Below are 20,064 nucleotides of genomic sequence, written 5' to 3' on the forward strand. Positions count from 1 at the left end.
TGAGGGGAGGACCTCTTGAATTTTCAAGACGTCCTCCTTTGCGGTGGTAAGGCTGTGGGTTAACACCCACAGCCTTACGACTGCCTAAGGTGATGGTCGCGATGGTCAAGACCATCGTGACCATCGGGGCTTACGACGAGACCCTAGGGTAGGGTCTCCCTTGTCGTAAGCCCCGGAGAGCTTTCGGCTCTGTCTGAGTGATGTCAGTGGGGCCGCCCCCAAACGGTAGGCGTTCCCATGGGAACGCCCCCGTTTGGGCTGCCACCCCCCCGGCCCGCCTTCCAAACGGGGCGAGCTGTCAATCAACATCGACAGCTCGCCCCCTTTGGATCGAGACCTGCTACAACCGGCGCTGTCGGTCGTAGCGGGTCTCACACATGCGCACGACGGCGACGGCGCCGTCGTGCGCATGCTCTGTGGGGGGCCATCGACCCGGTCCGAGCGCATCGGCTCTAACGACCGGGTCTGAATGACCCCCTGAGTGTCACAGGCATTAACTGTACTGTGAAAGGGCACTCACTGACAGCCATCCATTTATTGTGACAGGATATAGCAAAATAAGGGAGCTCTAAAAATACAGCTGCCCTCTGAGCACATTTCTACAAACACTAATCATTGGCTACTATTGTCTGAGGACATTTTATGGTTTTTATATATATATATATTTTTTATTAAATAACAGAAAATGGCTCCGTGTTTTAAATATTAGAGTCAACTATGTCTTAACATTTGATTGGCATATTTTTCAAACAGGCTGCTGTATTTTCAGAGCTCATTAAAAATCAAGAGCCTCCCACTAAAATTGGGAGGGTAGGCAAGCCTGATATTAACCATAAAATGTGCTCAGGCAATAGTAGCCAATGATTTAGTTTGTAGAATGGTACTCAGAGGGGGCAACATTTCCATGCTCTGCATACCTTCATCGCAAACATATATAAAGGGAATAACACATGATACATGATTTGCGGCTTTTACTATATAACCTCTGGTAGTATGATACCCATAGAAAAACTAACTCTGGGGTATGCTGCTCTTAGTACTATAGTTTTCACCTGCCACTGCAGGACACGCCCCTGAGTGACAATAGACACACCCATAGGTGGAGCTAGACACGCCCTTTGAGTGGAACATGATACGCCTCCTCAGTAACGTGCCGTTTGTGCGGAACATTCTGCTACCACCTACAATCCCCCTGAAACTGGTTTGCAAAAGTAGACACGTATGATGTGGAGTGTGTATATATATATATATATATATATATATATATATATATATATATATATATATATAAGTTTTATATTAGTAAAGTTTTATTTTAGGTTTTGTGGTATAGTTGCTGTCATATTCATTGCTGAAATAAAAAAGAAGAAGATAGCTAAGGAATAATATTTACTTGTATAACGAATCCATTCCTTTTTAATCATTACAGACAGCAGATGGAATGCTATACCGTTAAAATAAGAACTAATGTTGCTCTAGTTAGTAAGTAATCAGAATAACAAAAGTCAACAAACCAAGTGCTATTAATTGGTCTAATAAGTATCTGGTATGTTATCTCTGTTCTCCATAGCAATATACACAGCGGTGGAAGAACCACTACCAGGTGCTCAACATATCTGAAGGTGCCTACACACTAGGCGATGTGGTCACGATGCGATATCGTGTCCGATTTCCCCTTGAACTCTCCCCAGCAGTTCCCCGGCAGTCGTGGGCATGATTTGCTGTCACAAACTGTCCAATGTGACAAATGATCTATCGTGCCTCCTGACTGAGATTGCCAGATCTTGCCTGCAGCAGGCAAGATCTGAAGATGCGATGTACGACCAGCTGGCACGCGCATCGGCATAGTGATCGTGAGTAGACACTCATGATTGGGACATATTTTACACGATCTCTTGTTCAGATGCAACGTAATCGGGCGGATCGTGTAAAAAATAGCCTAGTATGTAGGCACCTTGACAGATATGACTAATAGACAGACTGATTAGAATTCACTGACCTCCTTGGGGGAAAAATTGTGAGTAGATCAACTTGAATGTTTCTTCATCCACCAACCCACTAGGGCACTCCTGTAGAAAAAGAGACAAGTTCATTTGTAAGTGTATTGCTGTCATAGGGCCTGATTCAGCATGGATCGCAATTGCCATTGCAGCTGTGTAATCACACGCAATGCAGCTGCGAAAATATGCTAATGCCTGCCACAGCTCAGCCAGCATAGAGACGCCCACTACTGCTTTCTCACATCCATAATACCTTGCAGTCCTGTGTATACATCGAAGCACATCGGCCCTTCACGCACAATTACAGCAGGTCTGATCCGTCGTAGAAATGACAAGTCTCGTCACACACAGAAGGCTCTCAAGCTGCGTAAGCAATCGCAGTGGCTAATTTATGCACGCCCATGCAACGACGTTCAAACTGACAGGCACACCTGCGTTTTTGCAACCACTCCCCCGTCACCACCCTCAAATGATCACGGCCTGTCACTCACCCTCTGCAATGAGTTCCTATCTGCGTGCGTAATCGCAGTGCGGTGCATACGTATGCGCAATGGCTAACAATCGCTCTATCTGCATACGTAGTTGCAATTGCGATCACTAATTAACCATGATTTCCACCAGCAACTACATTAACAATTGTGACCACTAGAGAGACGGTTATGACCACTCGATTATTGGCAGCTGTTACTACAGAGACTTATAACTTGTGTAATTTCCATGATTTATCACTAGAAATTCATTGATCACTATTACAATAACTATCATAACCTATCATCAAGGAGTTGTCACCTGCAACAGAAACAAAGGAGAGTATCCTCACCCTGACACTAGATAGAGGACTATCAGCAGAAACTGTGGAGAGTATCCTCACCCTGACACTAGATCAGAGGTTCCCAAAGTCCGCCATTACAGTCCACATTTTAGGCATATCCAAGCTTAAGTCCAGATAGTTAAATCAAATGGATTGAGGTACTAAGTAAGTCACCTGTACTCAAGCATGGATAGCCCTAAAATGTGGACTGTAATGGCGGACTTTGGGAACCTCTGCACTAGATAGAGGACTATCAGCAGGAAGTGAAGTATCCTCTCCCTGACACAAGTGAGAGGACTATCATCAAAAACAGTGAAGAGTGGGCCTGATTCAGCAAGGATCGCTATTGCGTATGCAGCTGCAAATCCGTATGGAACGCAGCTGCAAATGTATGCCAATGCCTGACACATTGCAGCAGGCATAGAGACGCCCACTGCTGCCTTCTCACATCCGCACTACGTCGCACTCTGACGTATACATCGGTATCATCCCCCATCACCGCCCCCAAACGGTCACAGCCTGTCACTCACTCTGCGATGGCTTCCTCTGTTCATACGTAATCGCACTGCGGTCATAGAGCACATGCAGTGCGGCTTTTACGCATGTGCACTAGTGAACAATCGGACGATCTGCGTATGCAGTTGCATCTGCGAACGCTGCTGAATAAGGCCCAGTATCCTCACCCTGACACTAGAGAAAGGTCTGTCAACAGAAAAAGAGGCGAGTAGCATCGCCCTGACACTAGAGAGAGGACTAACCGCAGAAACAGAAGAGTATCCTCACCCTGATACTAGAGAGAGGACTATCTGCAGAAACATAGGAGAGTATCATCACCCTGACACTAGGGAGAGGTCTATCAGCAGAAACATAGGAGAGTATCCTCACCCTGACACTAGAGAGAGGACTATCTGCAGAAACATAGAAGAGTATCCTCACCCTGACACTAGAGAGAGGACTATCAGCAAAAACAGAGGAGAGTATCCTCACCCTGACACTAGATAGAGGACTATCAGCAGAAACTGTGGAGAGTATCCTCACCCTGACACTAGATCAGAGGTTCCCAAAGTCCGCCATTACAGTCCACATTTTAGGCATATCCAAGCTTAAGTCCAGATGGTTAAATCAAATGGATTGAGGTACTAAGTAAGTCACCTGTCCTCAAGCATGGATAGCCCTAAAACGTGGACTGTAATGGCGGACTTTGGGAACCTCTGCACTAGATAGAGGACTATCAGCAGGAAGTGAAGTATCCTCTCCCTGACACAAGTGAGAGGACTATCATCAAAAACAGGGAAGAGTGGGCCTGATTCAGCAAGGATCGCTATTGCGTATGCAGCTGCAAATCCGTATGGAACGCAGCTGCAAATGTATGCCAATGCCTGACACATTGCAGTGGGCATAGAGACGCCCACTGCTGCCTTCTCACATCCGCACTACGTTGCACTCTGACGTATACATTGGTTTCATCCTCCGTCACCGCCCCCAAACGGTCACAGCCTGTCACTCACTGCGATGGCTTCCTCTGTTCATCCGTAATCGCACTGCGGTCATAGAGCACATGCAGTGCGGCTTTTACGCATGTGCACTAGTGAACAATCGGACGATCTGCGTATGCAGTTGCATCTGCGAACGCTGCTGAATAAGGCCCAGTATCCTCACCCTCACACTAGAGAAAGGTCTGTCAACAGAAAAAGAGGCGAGTATCCTCGTCCTGACACTAGGGAGAGGACTAACCGCAGAAACAGAAGAGTATCCTCACTCTGACACTAGAGAGAGGACTATTAGCAAGAAACATAGTAGAGTATCGTCACCCTGACACTAGAGAGAGGACTATCAGCAAAAACAGAGGAGAGTATCCTCACCCTGACACTAGGGAAAGAACTATCAGCAAAAACAGAGGACAGTATCCTCACCTGACACTAGAGAGAGGACTATAAGCAGAAACAGTGGGAAGTATCCTCTCCCTGACACAAATGAGAGGACTATCATCAGAAACAGCGAAGAGTGGGCCTGATTCAGCAAGGATCGCTATTGCGTATGCAGCTGCGAATCCATACGGAATGCAGCTGCAAATATATGCTAATGCCTGCCACATCGCAGCGGGCATAGAGACGCCCACTGCTACTTTCTCACATCCGCACTATGTCGCACTCCAGCGTATACATTGGTACCATCCCCCGTCACCACCCCCAAATGGTCACAGCCTGTCAGTCACTCTGTGATGGCTTCCTCTGTTCATCCGTAATCGCAGTGCGATCGCAGAGCACATGCAGTGCAGCTTTTACGCATGCGCTCTAGTGAACAATCGGATGATCTGCATACGCAGTTGCATCTGCGAACGCTGCTGAATCAGGGCCAGTATCCTCACCCTGACACTAGAGAAAGGTCTGTCAACAGAAAATGAGGCGAGTAGCATCGCCCTGACACTAAAGAGAGGACTATCTGCAGAAACAGAGGAGAGTATCCTCGTCCTGACACTAGGGAGAGGACTATCAGCAGAAACATAGGAGAGTATCCTCACCCTGACACTAGAGAGAGGACTATCATCCGAAACAGAGGAGATTATCCTCACCTTGACACTAGGGAGAGGACTATCAGCAGAAACAGAGGAGAGTATCCTCACCCTGACACTAGGGAGAGAACTATCATATGAATCGTAGGAGAATATCCTCACCCTGACACTAGAGAGAGGACAATCAGCTGAAACATAGGAGAGTAGACTCACCCTGACACTAGGGAGAGGACTATCAGCAGAAACAGAGGAGAATATCCTCACCCTGACATTAGAGAGAGGACTATCAGCCGAAACAGAGGAGCGTATCCTCACCCTGACACTAGAGAGAGGACTATCAGCAAAAACAGAGGAGAGTATCCTCACCCTGACACTAGGGAGAGAACTATCATATGAAATGTAGGAGAATATCCTCACCCTGACACTAGAGAGAGGACTATCAGCCGAAACAGAGGAGCGTATCCTCACCCTGACACTAGAGAGAGGACTGTCAGCAGAAACAGAGGAGTGTATCCTCACCCTGACACTAGGGAGAGAACTATCATATGAAACGTAGGAGAATATCCTCACCCTGACACTAGAGAGAGAACTATCAGCCGAAACAGAGGAGCATATCCTCACCCTGACACTAGAGAGAGGACTGTCAGCAGAAACAGAGGAGAGTATCCTCACCCTGACACTAGAGAGAGAACTATCATATAAAACATAGAAGAATATCCTCACCCTGACACTAGAGAGAGGACTGTCAGCAGAAACAGAGGAGAGTATCCTCACCCTGACACTAGGGAGAGAACTATCATATAAAACATAGGAGAATATCTTCACCCTGACACTAGAGAGAGGACTATTAGCTGAAACAGAGGAGAGTAGCCTCACCCTGACACTAGAGAGAGGACTATCAGCAGAAACAGAGGAGAGTATCCTCGCCCTGACACTAGGGAGAGAACTATCAGCAAAAACAGGTGAGAGTATCCTCACCCTGACACCAAAGAGAGGACTATCAGCAAAAACAGTGGAGAGTAACCTCAACCTGACACTAGAGAGAGGACTATCAGCAGAAACAGAGCAGAGTATCCTCACCCTGAGACTAGGGAGGTGATTAGGACCGTTGACAGAGTAGACTACTTTAATCTGACACCAGACGGAGGACTACCAACATTCACTGAGAGAGTCTCTTCATCTGAATTATTATCGCTAGTCACAGAGGAGAGTACATTAATCTGACACAAAAGAAAGAGCAAAGTCACCATTCATAGAAGAAAGCATTTTCAGCCAGCACTAGAGACAATAATATAACCAGTCATAGAAGATAGTATTATCACCAGATGTTAGAGGAAGCATTGCCACCAGTCGCATAGGAGAGGGAATCTTTTAACTGATGTTAGAATGGAAATTATATCAGAGGAGAGTACGTTTATTTGGCATGAGAGGTGGTGTCACACGAGTGTGGTTCCAGATAGGAGAGAGTTAGTGGTCATAAAGCTAAAATAATATATGCAGTGTATATATATATATATATAGATATATATATATATATATATATATATATATATATATATATATATATATATTTTTTTAAACAGGGTGTATTCCTTCCCTAAATCCATAAACAGCCTTGGGAGGGGGATCCCTACTTTGCGAAGAATTCCAGCCCTGGGATGACAAGTTTGGGGATGGTTAGTGCTTTGGCAGAGGGACCCCACACTATGGCGTTACCACCCAGGATGGTTCATCCCGGTGCTGGTTAATGGAAAATAAGGGGATCTCTACGCCTTTTGTTTCCCCAGATTTTAAATGACCAGACAAGGCTGAAAGGTTCCCGACTGGCTACGTTTTAAGGGGGAACCGCATGCTGTTTTATTCTTTAACACTTTTTTTTTGAACCCTAAGAAGACTGCACTGGTCATAGTAATCTGTGCAGTGCTTCTTTTCTGGATTTTGTTTGTAGTCGTGTCTTAGGTTGTATTTGCCATCTGTTTTGAACTGGAAAATCAAAACCGACCATTTACATCTGCAAAATCCAACTGACATCGACGTCGATTTTTCAAATCTAATTTAAAACCGACTGTTAGTAAATATGCGATTTGGACAGTCAAACATGGTGTCAATTTCAGTCGGTTTTGAAGTCCACAAAATAAAAATTATCTATAGTAAATATACCTCTGAATGTGTAATGGGAAATCAACTGAAACATAGCTAAAATCGTTGTTATAGCCAGACACCTGACATAGACCACAACCAATGGAGGATGTCACTGGCACCAGTATAAGGTTATGTTACAATGAGTGGGGACAATGAAAGGGACTACATGCTCACATTTTTAAATCCTCTGTATAAGGACTGGAGCTCCTTCTTTGTGAATTTGGTGACAGCCTGGAGCTGTTCCAGTCCCTCTGGCTGGTGACGCACTGTCGATAGCTCCAGTTCACTGTCACTACTATCTGCAAAACAGGATCACACAGTCACATCCTATGCAGTTTACCGACAACACTAACCAATAGTAAGAGCTACCAAATATCATAATTTATATCAAGTAACTAAAGATCTATCATTCCTGCTAATGTTCCAAGTACAGGTTGAGTCTCCCATATCCAAATATTCTGAAATACAGAATTTTTTGAGGTTGAGATAGTGACACCATTGCTTTTTGATGGTTCAATGTACACAAACTTTGTTTAAGGCACAAAATTATTAAAAATATTGTAGAAAATGACGTTCAGGCTGTGTGTATAAGGTGTATATGAAATATAAATGAATTTCATGTTTGTACACAAACTTTGAGCCACAAAATTATTGAAAATATTGTATAACTTACCTTCAGGCTGTGTGTATAAGGTGTATATAAAACATAAATGCATTCTGTGTTTAGATTTGATTTGGGTCCCATTCACAAGATATTTAATTATGGTATGCAAATATTCCAAATTACAGAATATTCCAATATCCAAAATACCCCTGGTCCCAAGCATTTTGGATATGGGAGACTCAGGGGCCTATTCATGATGTTAATTATTGGGGTCCGATAATTAACATTCTAACTCGCTGCGGGTACCGGAGCACTTCATCAATACGAAATTAGCTGTCCCCACGAGCAGCTTCACTGCTCCTCTTCGGAGCAGTGAATCTTTTCACTGCTCCTGTCGGAGCAGTGACGAGACTGCGCATGCGCGACCTACAGGTCACACATGCGCACTTGATCCCCGACGTCCGGCGGAAGAAGCCGGTCAGGGGCGGAGGCATCCGAAAGGATCCCACATCGTAACCTGGACCTCCTTCCCGTAGGGAAGGAGCGGGTTGCGATCCCGAAGCAGGAACATTCCCTTCTGAAGATGGCGAATGCTCCCGCAGTCAAGCTCCGAAAATATATTTTTGGAGCTTGATGAATTCTGTCCCCATACTAGTGTATGGGGACAGCGGGCCATTCCGCAAGAGGAAGGTAAGCAGGAGATATCTGTGATTAAGTGATGATGAATAGGCCCCTCAACCTGTAAACACTGTCTGTAGTTATTCCCTAGCTCAGGGGTTCCCAACCACGGTCCTAAAGGCACACTAACAGTTCAGGTTTTAAGGATGACCATACTTGAGTACAGGTGACTTAATTAGTACTTCAGTTATTTTTAGTTAACCATCTGTGCTCAACCATGGATATCACTAAAACCAGGACTGTTAGTGTGCCTTGAGGACCGAGGTTGGGAATCACTGCCCTAGCTCATAGCCAAATATACCCATATTGATTTTTGTACGTTTTTAGAAGTCACTATTTTTTTCCCTCTTTTGGTATCTCCATATAATTCTATATAGTTTCCAATACAGGTTGAGTCTCCCATATCCAAATATTCCAAAATACGGTATATTCTGAAATATGGATTTTTTGTAGCATTACTGAGATAGTAAAACCTTTGCTTTCTGATGGTTCAATGTACACAAACTTTGTTTAAGGCACAACATTATTAAAAATATAGTATAAAGTAATCTTCAGGCTGTGTGTATACGATGTATATGAAACATAAATTAATTTCATTTATTATTATTATTATTATTATCCTTTATTTATATGGCGCCACAAGTGTTCCGCAGCGCCTTACAAAGTACATAAACAAATAATTTGACAACTGACTTACAGTAAAAATAGGACAAGGACATGGATAATATACATTGATACATAAGTGACCATAACACCTAGATATGCAACAGAACGTAAGCAACCAAGTGTTAGGTGCCCTGGTGGGGGGTAAGAAGTAGGTGAAAGTAAAGTAAGGAGAAGCACAAGAGGATAGAGGCCCTGCTTGTAAGAGCTTACATTTATGTACACAAACTTTTTTTGATGCACAAAATTATTAGAAATATTGTATAAAATTACCTCCAGGCTGTGTGTATAAGGTGTATATAAAACATAAATGCATTCTGTGTTTAGATTTGGGTCCCATTCCCAAGATATTTCATTATAGTATGCAAATATTCCAAAAGACGAAATATTCCGATATCCAAAATACCCCTGGTCCCAAGCATTTTGGATATGGGAGACTCAACCTGTAATACCATTATACAATTATTATTTATGTTTGAGGACACATATATGGCATTATAATTTATAATTAATATTATTTTTATTATTATTTTTTAATTATGCCACTAAAAAAAATGGGTGTACTATTGCTACTAATATATACATTTTCCTAATGATCCCAAGTGGTTACATAAGAGCTCATCCATTACTATTGATGACTTTAGAACTTGCCATTTGTACATAGATTATTTACATGAGTTTACACATATATTCGCATTTTCTGTGTGTTATATTCGAAAAAAACAGCAACGGAAAGCCTAAAACAACAAATTCAGAAAGAGATCTATTGCATATGCATAAAACATAAGGTTCTGCATGTAATACAGGAGCCAGCACTGTGGTGACCAGTATGGGAACTGGTTATCACTGCGCCCACTCCACTTGGCGATTTCCCTGCATCGCATAATTTTGACCCTGCTTGCTCTTCATAGAGTCGCTATTCCCAGTATATTGCTGCATGGGGTGTGGGGCCTAATGACTGATATGATGATAATGACGATCACCTGCTCCTGATTGGGCTCATTACCAATTCATCTCAAGAACTGACAGTCGCTTTCTTTAGTCATCATGGTTTTTTTTAATTAAGTAATTTTTATTGGCATCATGTATTCATTCTATAATTGTCTGTGGGTATTTAAGAAAAAAAATGATGCTACTTACATTTGTACCCAAAGATGTTTTATATTTGCTGTGTTGTAGAAAACATAAAGGCCCAGATTTATCAGCGAGTAATATTCTTGTTATCACTCCTTACTAATCTTAACTGGTGCTCCAACCAATCAGCTCCTGTCATTTTTCAAACACATGACAGTTAGGAGCTGATTGGTCGGAGCATCATTTAAGATCAGTTATGAGTGATAACAAGAATATCACTCGCTGATAAATCTGAGCCTTTATAATTAAATGAAACCTAATAGCGAATGTGTTTTTTGCAATGGAAACAAATGTTAACAAGCTTTTCTTGTGCCTGTGACCTGGATGGCTGTGAGTGTATTGGGTTGTGTGTATGACTGACATAAGCCTGGCACAAATACGATGGGCACGGTCCCAGTTTTCCCATTGTACCGTTATTCCAAGTTAGTTCCCTCCATCACGTGTTCTTCCCAATAGCTCTGTAGTACACACGAACGGTGGCAGATCCGTGATGCCCAGGGCCGAATTAATAATGGGGCTGATGGAGCTACAGCTCCAGGCCCACCATCAGAATAGGCCACAGCCTTATGATGCGTGTGTGCGCTGCTGTTGAAAGGAATGTTTCATTCCTTCTGCAGCAGCCAGTTGGCCGACCACGCCCCCCCCCCCTCGGCTTTGCATATAAACCCCCCCGTGCGTGGCTTTGACACTGGACCTCCATTGAATAAACATAATGGAGCACTGTGGAGGGCTGGGCTTCTAATGCCCTCCCACCGCTAGTAACAGCTATTTGGCAGCGGCGGAGCCTCCGCGTCATGTGACGTCACTGCGCGTGACGTCACATAGATGCCGCCCGCCGCTGCCACTGCACCGCGTCCTCCCGCAGCCCGTCCTAGGCTGTGCACCGACCACCACCTCCGTCACATTCTCACAGCTCCTCCGTTTAAGCTGGTGACTCTGTGACTGCAGCAGCACTGGGTGTGATCTTTGAAGTCCCCCAAAGGGTGAGCTGCATTTCAGTCCTTATGGCCAGGCTGCTGTTGTGTAGTAGTATATGTATGCATATCAATCATATACATAATTAAATTATTAAATATAAAAAAATATATGTTTATAAATATATTTAATGTGTGTGTATATATTGTAAATAAAAAGGCCATGTATACAAATTGTGTGCATGTGTGTGTGCATATATATATATACACACATACACACAAACACTGTGTATATATAAACATATACACTATATATGAATTTATACTGTGTGTGTGTGTGTATATATATATATATATATATATAGCTGTGGGCGGGGAGGGTTAGGTTTAGGGTTCTCGGGGGGACTTAGGGTTAGGCACCCCCCTGGGAGGTTAGGTTTAGGCTAGTGGAAGGGAGGGTTAGGGTTAGGCACCCCCCTGGGGGATTTAGGTTTAGGCGGCGGGGAAGGGGGGTGTTAGGTTTAGGCACTTAGAGTGGGGATTAGTGTTAGGCACTTGGGGGGGAGGTTAGGGTTAGGTACCCCTAATGGAGGGTTAGGTGGTAAAATTAGGTTAGTAAATACCTAGGACGATCAGGATTTTCACCCCTGCCGGGCTCACGCTGACATATGTATTCCAGTGCGTGTATATGTATATATATATATATATATATATATATATGTGTGTATATATATATATATATATATATATATATCTATATACATATACTGGAGTGCTGTCCTTTTTGTGCATGTGATTTAAGGGGTCATCTTGTGGGCTACCAGGATTTGCACCCGGCCATATGGCTAATTCTTCATAGGAGTGCCGGCCAACAGTGTTTGTTTTATATATATATATATATATATATATATATATATATATATATATATAGGACATGCAAATGGATGGGCACTCTCAATGCAAAAAATAGAAATTTTTTATTTAGCTCACATGTTCAAAAGTCAATAGTCGACGTTTCGGTCCAGCAGGACCTTTGTCAAGACACAAGGCATCCAAACAGCACAACCACCACAGAAGTTGTTGTGCTGTTTGGATGCTTTGTGTCTTGACAAAGGTCCTGCTGGACCGAAACGTGGACTATTGACTTTTGAACATGTGAGCTAAATAAAAAATTTATATTTTTTGCATTGAGAGTGCCCATCCATTTGCATGTCCTGTATGTCGGTCCATCTGTTTGGCCCTTAGTGGACCACCTCACCGTTATATAATGCAAGCAGGATGTGCAGTTTTTTCTGTATATATATATATATATATTAGACAAACTGTATGTGTGTGTATAATACACTGTGCATGTATGTGTGTACATATATAATATATATATATATATATATATATATATTCACACATACATACACATTGGCCGATGCCCTCACAGCAAAAGCAAAACATGCAGTGGAGTAAGGTGCAGCACTCGGCGCAACAACAGGCATAGACAAACGGCTATAATCAAAGCTTAAGTGTGATACTACTTTTACACCTATATTCTGGGTCTGACCCGGAGGTTGCAACAGGGTTAAAAACTGGATCAGACCCAGAATTTAGCCGGCGCCGACCCAGGATATTCCCGAGTCAGCGCCGTTCACACCGGAGCCAGGTCTGCAGAGACCCGAAAGTGGACGCTTGGAGTTGATGTAATCTCCAATCGCCACAGAAGCCGGCCAAACGGCAGGCATGCGGCGCTCTCCAGGTCATCATGAACCAGATTGTGCCATTTACACTGCAGGGTTTCACGGGTCATTCCCGTGTAAAACCCTGCAAGTTTACCTGGGTTGGATTACCGGGTCACTCCACCCAGGAATCCAACCCTGTCCCCTTTTCACCAAGGAGCTACCCTGGTTAACCCTGCAATAACCCGGGTTTTAGCTCTGGTCTAAAAGGGGTATTAGTAACGCTATTGTCAGTATATATATGTGTATATATTATATATGTGTGGGTGTGCAATAATAAAAAAAATAAAAATAAAGGTAGTGTATGCTTCATATAATCAAAGAGTGGAGGGAGATGAAGATGGTTTAATGTAGGTGGGTAGCTATGCACCATGGTGCTAGCCACACCTCATGACACAGACCACACCCCCACATCACTGGTCACACCCCCTGCGTAGTACACAATAGGCCCTTCATAGATTTCAGCTCCAGGCCCATGAGGACCTTAATCTGGCACTGGTGATGCTTTTATAACAGGGACCAGTGTCAAATCATTTTGCGCTGTAGTCCTGGTATTTGATTACCTCTGGTTTTTGTTTTTTTGGACCTTTCTCCTATATTTTTCCTTTTTAATTTTCTAAACACATTCATAAACTCTCTAGTCTCTGAGCATTAATTATAGTGAGCATTAATTATCGTGAAGATAGTGAGTCTGTGAATTTAAGCATTACATGATTACGTTTCCCTGAAGAAGTCAATATTCTTTTTTTCAATAGGCCAATGTTGTCGTCATGTGTTGGGATTGCCCGCGCTGTGATATTCCAGATATCATCAGGCTAGCTGCAGTGTCATCTTTCAGCGCACTCTCCTCTACGTTCCTGCAAATCTTAGCCCCCTACTAAATATAGACCCAGCTGCAGACAAGGGATTGGAATACGCAGTACACTCAGGACCTGGATAGAGTTTCCTTTGTAAAGTGACGCATTGTTAGGGGAGGGAGTTCATATTGGGGGGATACCCTCTAGTGCTTAACTCTCTCCTTGCCGCATACTGTAGGCAGTGTGGCAGAGGAGGTTGAGGATTGCACTGCTGTCTGCTGTAGAACCTGCACAATCTAACCAAAGATGCCGACATGTTTCTAATGGAAGTGTATTGTTCTAATAAGTGAGCTAGGATTCTGGTATGGTGCCAAGTGTACTGTCAGACTCTGATCTGGGTTAGTATTGGTAGTATAGAAGCATAGAGGGGGGCAGATGTACTAAAGTGGAGAGAGATAAATTACCAACCAGTCAGCCCCTAACTGTCACTTTACAGGCTGTGTTTGAAAATTGACAGTTAGGAGCTGATTGCTTGGTACTTTATCTCTCTCCACGGCTTAGTACATCTCCCCCCCTCAAAGAGAGAAATTCCCAATTTGTGAAGTTTACCCCAATGCCAATGTTTTTCCCATGCAAAGGAAGAATATTGTACACATGATAAATCGACAAAGAAAATCTCCCGTGTAATAATAGGAAATCACAGGCAGCCAGCAATGCAGTAAAATATAGAGTGGTGGTTTGTGGAATTACCTTTTATGAGAAGATCGGTAAGTGCATTAAGGAAAACCTGGACTGATAGAGTTAAATTCCAGTGTAAATGAAAGACAGTAAAACAAGACAATCCAGCTATAAAAAACTTTAATTAAATGGCGTAACCCTTAATGCCCCTGGCAGTTCGTATGATTTTATGGGGGTCATGCCCAATTGCCAACCCAGCATATTTTAGACAAATGTCTTTTAAACTATTCAGGATCATGTTCAGTAATTACAGTTGTAAAATGACCTGGTTTGATTAATATTAAAACTTCAATGGTGACTGCTGTGATCTAATACTCTCTTGGCTGTCAGGTGTCAGTACTGTCAGTATGTAATGACCTCCTCTTCTCTGGCCATTGTTTAGCATCTAAGTGTTGTGGCTTCTTAAGTAGGTGGACAGAAAATGTGAAATACATTTACTATTCTCTGGTTGAACTGTAATAAGCAGTGCAGCATTAGCTCCCACTAAGCATTGCGCATTATAGTGTTTACTCATTGAAAACAATATAAACAGTATTGTAAATAGTATACCAATAGTTGCTTTACAATAACACATATGTGTGCATATTTCCATAATGATTACATGAAGAAATTGTTCTCAGGCTGCACATGAATTAGAGATGTATCCCCATGAGAGGTACGTTTATTGATACAAGAACAGACGAGGGGGCGACCCCTCTCCTTCAGGTGTGCGATTGCCACCCCTGAAATATCTGGTCCATAAATAATATGGGGGTGAATCTTTAATACCTGAGTCAAGGAATGCCTTGAGGAAGATACATACTTTGAAAGTATCGAAACGCGTTGGTGAGGAGATACCTTTATTGGGGAACTGTGGGCCCTCACCTGACGACTGAACGGGAGTACCCAGGGATTCTCTATATTGCCTTTTTTGTCTACTTTATGTTTTGGTAGACAACTACATCTGGTGAGAGGCCACTTTACCCTGTTTTATTTGCATATTTGTGTTTATGTATGTTTTCTGAACAAATACGGTAATATACTATTGGACTATTACATTTGATTACATGCTACCGGGACGGACAGAGAGCCATAGAAGATAAAAGGAGAAATGAATTCCTCATTTCCATCTGGTATTATTCGCCCCCTGTATTATCCGCCCCATCTAGCCACTGAGCACATACCAGAACACTGCGCATCTAGCCACTGAGCATATACCAGAACACTGCGCATCTAGCCACTGAGCACATACCAGAACACTGCGCATCTAGCCACGGAGCACATACCAGAACACTGCGCATCTAGCCACTGAGCATATACCAGAACACTGTGCATCTAGCCACTGAGCATATACCAGAACACTGCGCATCTTGCCACTGAGCATATACCAGAACACTGCGCAACTAGCCACTAAGCATATACCAGAACACTGCGCATCTAGCCACTGAGCATATACCAGAACACTGCGCATCTAGCCTCTGAGCATATACCAGAACACTGCGCATCTAGCCACTGAGCACATACCAGAACACTGCGCATCTAGCCACTGAGCACATACCAGAACACTGCGCATCTAGCCACTGAGCATATACCAGAACACTGCGCATCTAGCCACTGAGCATATACCAGAACACTGTGCATCTAGCCACTGAGCATATACCAGAACACTGCGCATCTTGCCACTGAGCATATACCAGAACACTGCGCACCTAGCCGCTAAGCATATACCAGAACACTGCGCATCTAGCCACTGAGCATATACCAGAACACTGCGCATCTAGCCTCTGAGCATATACCAGAACACTGCGCATCTAGCCACTGAGCACATACCAGAACACTGCGCATCTAGCCACTGAGCACATACCAGAACACTGCGCATCTAGCCACTGAGCATATACCAGAACACTGCGCATCTAGCCACTGAGCATATACCAGAACACTGTGCATCTAGCCACTGAGCATATACCAGAACACTGCGCATCTTGCCACTGAGCATATACCAGAACACTGCGCACCTAGCCGCTAAGCATATACCAGAACACTGCGCATCTAGCCACTGAGCATATACCAGAACACTGCGCATCTAGCCTCTGAGCATATACCAGAACACTGCACAACTAGCCACTAAGCATATACCAGAACACTGCGCATCTAGCCACTAAGCATATACCAGAACACTACTTATTGCAGTATTAATGGGATCATGCCCCTGAGGAAGTGCCATTGCAGGTACAAGACTAGTAAGGACTCCAGATGACCCGCTGACCCATTTTCCCTTGTGATACGGTTTGTCCTCAACACTTATTTTCCCTACCACCACTAATAAAGAGGCTGTTACTGTATTGAATAACACAGGAAGGCTAGCAACTTTTTGGGAAAAGGTGACTAAAAAATGAATCCTGAATGGGATCATTGCCAGGAAGTCCGCTGTGTGTGGGGAAATCCCTCCCAAAGACCCACACTACCAAACGCAGCTAAATTAGATCCCGTCTGTTAAACTTTTGAAACTTCTTCCAGAGAACTTTTAAAGGTTATTAGCAGCTCTTTTATGCAAATAAATGTAAATTTTAGGTGTTTTATACAGGCCTTTAAATAGAAGGTATACTGGGCCTGATTCAGAGCCGGACGGTCTGACAGAGCGCTCGCTCTGAATCAGGACCGGCCCTCTGTTTTTTTTGAGCGGCCTCCTGGCAGCTCGCATAGCTGTGGGTGACCACCCACAGCTATAGTGAGCGGCCAGGAAGATGGTCGTGATGGTCAAGACCATCGCGACCATCAGGCTTGCGACGAGACCCTTGTGGTAGGGTCTCGTTGCCGCAAGCCCTAGAGTGCTTTCGGCTCTATCAGAGCCAAAAGCACTGCCACTGACATCACTTGTGATGTCAGTGGGGCTGGCCCAAGACGGTAGGCGTTCCCATGGGAACGCCTCCGACTGGCCAGCCACGCCCCCGGGCCGCCCACCAAAGGGGGCGTGCTGTCACTCAACATCAACAGCACGCCCCCTTTGGTACGAGACCCGGAGCGATGGCTTGCCCGTGTGCACTATGCCAACATCGACCCGCTTGCGAGCGCTCGCGAGCGGGTCTGAATCAGGCCCACTGTCCACTCTGCCAACATAGGACCTGAGTCTGAGTTGCACGCATGTCCAGAAGCAGACGCAACTAGCGATTTTTTTTTTAAGCAAACTGCGCATGCGCTGCACCATGGTCGGATTTCTGACCATGGAATTGGAGTTTCTGGCTATGAACTGGCGGCTACCAGGCTTCCGGGATAATATGAGTGGTGCGTATGACGAAGGGCCACCTGGTTTTGACAGGTCTTTTGCACTGAGAATGGGGTAGGTGAGAGTGCTGATACTAATGATGATGACTGCTGCTGCAGGTGGGAAAACAGTGGGCGGTGTGAGTGTGCACATGAATCCTCATGCATCGTCCTATTAGCATAAGGAAACAAACCGGCCTGCCACATCCGTCCGCACTTGCCATCGCTTTGGGTTTGTATCGGAATCAGGCCCATAACGTTACACAGAGTATGGATGAACACAACGCCAAAGGATAAGCTGGATGTGGCATGATGGAGTGGAGCTATAGTCAGTATGGATTAGGGCTTCGGAGCCTGGAGCTGGAGCTTGGTTTATGGAGCTGCTCCTCTTTCGGCTTATAAAATGATATTAACTATTGAATATAGACACTAAACATAATTAAACAACAATATATATTAATAGCTCCAGATCGAGAGTTGTGAAAAGGAGGGGCCTGGGGCTCAAGGCTTGTGGTAGCTCTGGCTGGGCTAATGGATCCAACACCAGTGCTCCATTGGCCCCTTTGTGTACGTTTGTTATATACGCATGTCACTTACGCCGGGAGCCCGACACCCAGCTTACCGATCGAAGGTAAACCGGGGCGACGGGCGTGGACAGCCGTGGGGGGGGAGGGTTTAGGCGGCGGGGAATAGGGGGGTTAGGTTTAGGCACTTAGAGGGGGGATTAGCGTTAGGCACTTGGGAGGAGGTTAGGGTTAGGCACCCCTAAGGGAGGGTTAGGGGGGAGAATAGGTTAGACAATACTTACCTCTCGACGATTGGGATTTTCACTGCTGCCAGGACGCCTCATCAGGATTTGAACCATGCGGCCAGTGGTAAATCATACTGAATCCGTGTATGTGTATAATTTAATCCTGTAGCTGTTTCTTTGTTCCTGAACAATGGTTTTTCATTTTTTTATGGACTTGAGTTTTGAGAATTCGGATGAGAACTGAATTCCTCCTTCAGTCTATGTAAGTAATATCCAAATATATTTGTGTACTTACCTGACTTGCTGCCTTCTTAATTGAAGTGTGCACTATATATGTTCAGTTATCTCTATAATAAGGAGATGTGGTTTCCCCGGGAGAGAGCGTGATATGTACAGTAACAGTCCTACGCAGATGTTTTGGCCACTGGATAATTCCTGCGTTGGGCCACAGTTACTGACCAGTGTGACCCTGCAGTACAGCCCACAGATCTTACTTTCCCTCAGCTGCTGATGTACATTGCAGATTGATTTACATACTGTAAAAGCTAAATTAGAGATGCCAGCTCTCACTGCTTCCTGTGTTTGCCACTTAGGAGTTATTATTGGAGTGCACTAGATAAAAATTTGTTTTTTTTTATGTTTGTTCTGCGGGCAAAATGCAATTTCCCATAACTCTTTAAAACTGCAATCCATAGGTTTTGTTGTATTTTACGCTTTTAGAAAGTTGGCGAATCTGTCCTTATTCTGCTTTCAGTAATCGGAGTGATTCTTATAATCCTCAGGGACATATATATCGACCATATCCAAAGCATATTCAGATACATAAAGAAATAATAAAAAATCACCCATTTATCGTACTAGTATTGCTACCTTTTCCCCTGATTAAAGTCCCATCTGACATGCAAATATATACGTAAAAATGCTAATGAGTGACATATAAATGGTGATGAATTACCTTCCATAGACATTGGTTCCAATATCCCAAATTGCTTGAGGACCGCTACAAACAGAACAATAACCACAGCAATCGCAAACAGTTCCATTCCCTGGATCCCCATGGCAGGCCACCTTCCCCCAGCACGGGCTCCGTGGCACTGGGCATGCAAATCACCCTGGTCTCCAGCTCTTCTTCCACCCAAGTTAAAATCCTCTATGAGAAATCTGAAATCATATCTCCAGAAATGACCAATGAAAAAAATCCTGGTCGGGGAGAAAGGATCCAGGGTGGGTATCAAGACCCTCCAAACAAACCAGGCAGTAAGCAAAATACCCCAGAGTGGAACTAGAGCTTCATAAACTGTGGAGATGGCTTCAGGTCAACATCGTTTGGGATGGATAAACTTACAGCATCTA

The 20,064-nt window shown here is 44.1% G+C and overlaps 1 protein-coding gene across 3 annotated transcripts in view; it reads right to left on the reverse strand.

Moving 5' to 3' along the window:
* KCNIP3 (potassium voltage-gated channel interacting protein 3) overlaps positions 1-20,064 on the reverse strand; it is a 137,718-nt gene that overhangs the window by 18,518 nt on the left and 99,136 nt on the right. For 2 of the 3 annotated variants that reach the window (XM_088470800.1, XM_088470799.1), the window contains exons 3-4: positions 7,640-7,764; positions 2,000-2,069 (exon numbers count right to left, since the gene is read on the reverse strand). In XM_088470800.1, coding sequence (XP_088326926.1) covers positions 2,000-2,069; positions 7,640-7,764 — 195 coding nt within the window. Of the gene's footprint in view, positions 1-1,999; positions 2,070-7,639; positions 7,765-19,666; positions 19,770-20,064 lie in introns of those variants that run through there. The other variant, XM_088470802.1, reaches the window with a different exon arrangement.

The sequence above is a fragment of the Taudactylus pleione genome, unplaced genomic scaffold, assembly GCF_031769625.1.
Source record: "Taudactylus pleione unplaced genomic scaffold, aTauple2 ptg000105l, whole genome shotgun sequence".
Lineage (NCBI taxonomy): Eukaryota > Metazoa > Chordata > Amphibia > Anura > Myobatrachidae > Taudactylus > Taudactylus pleione.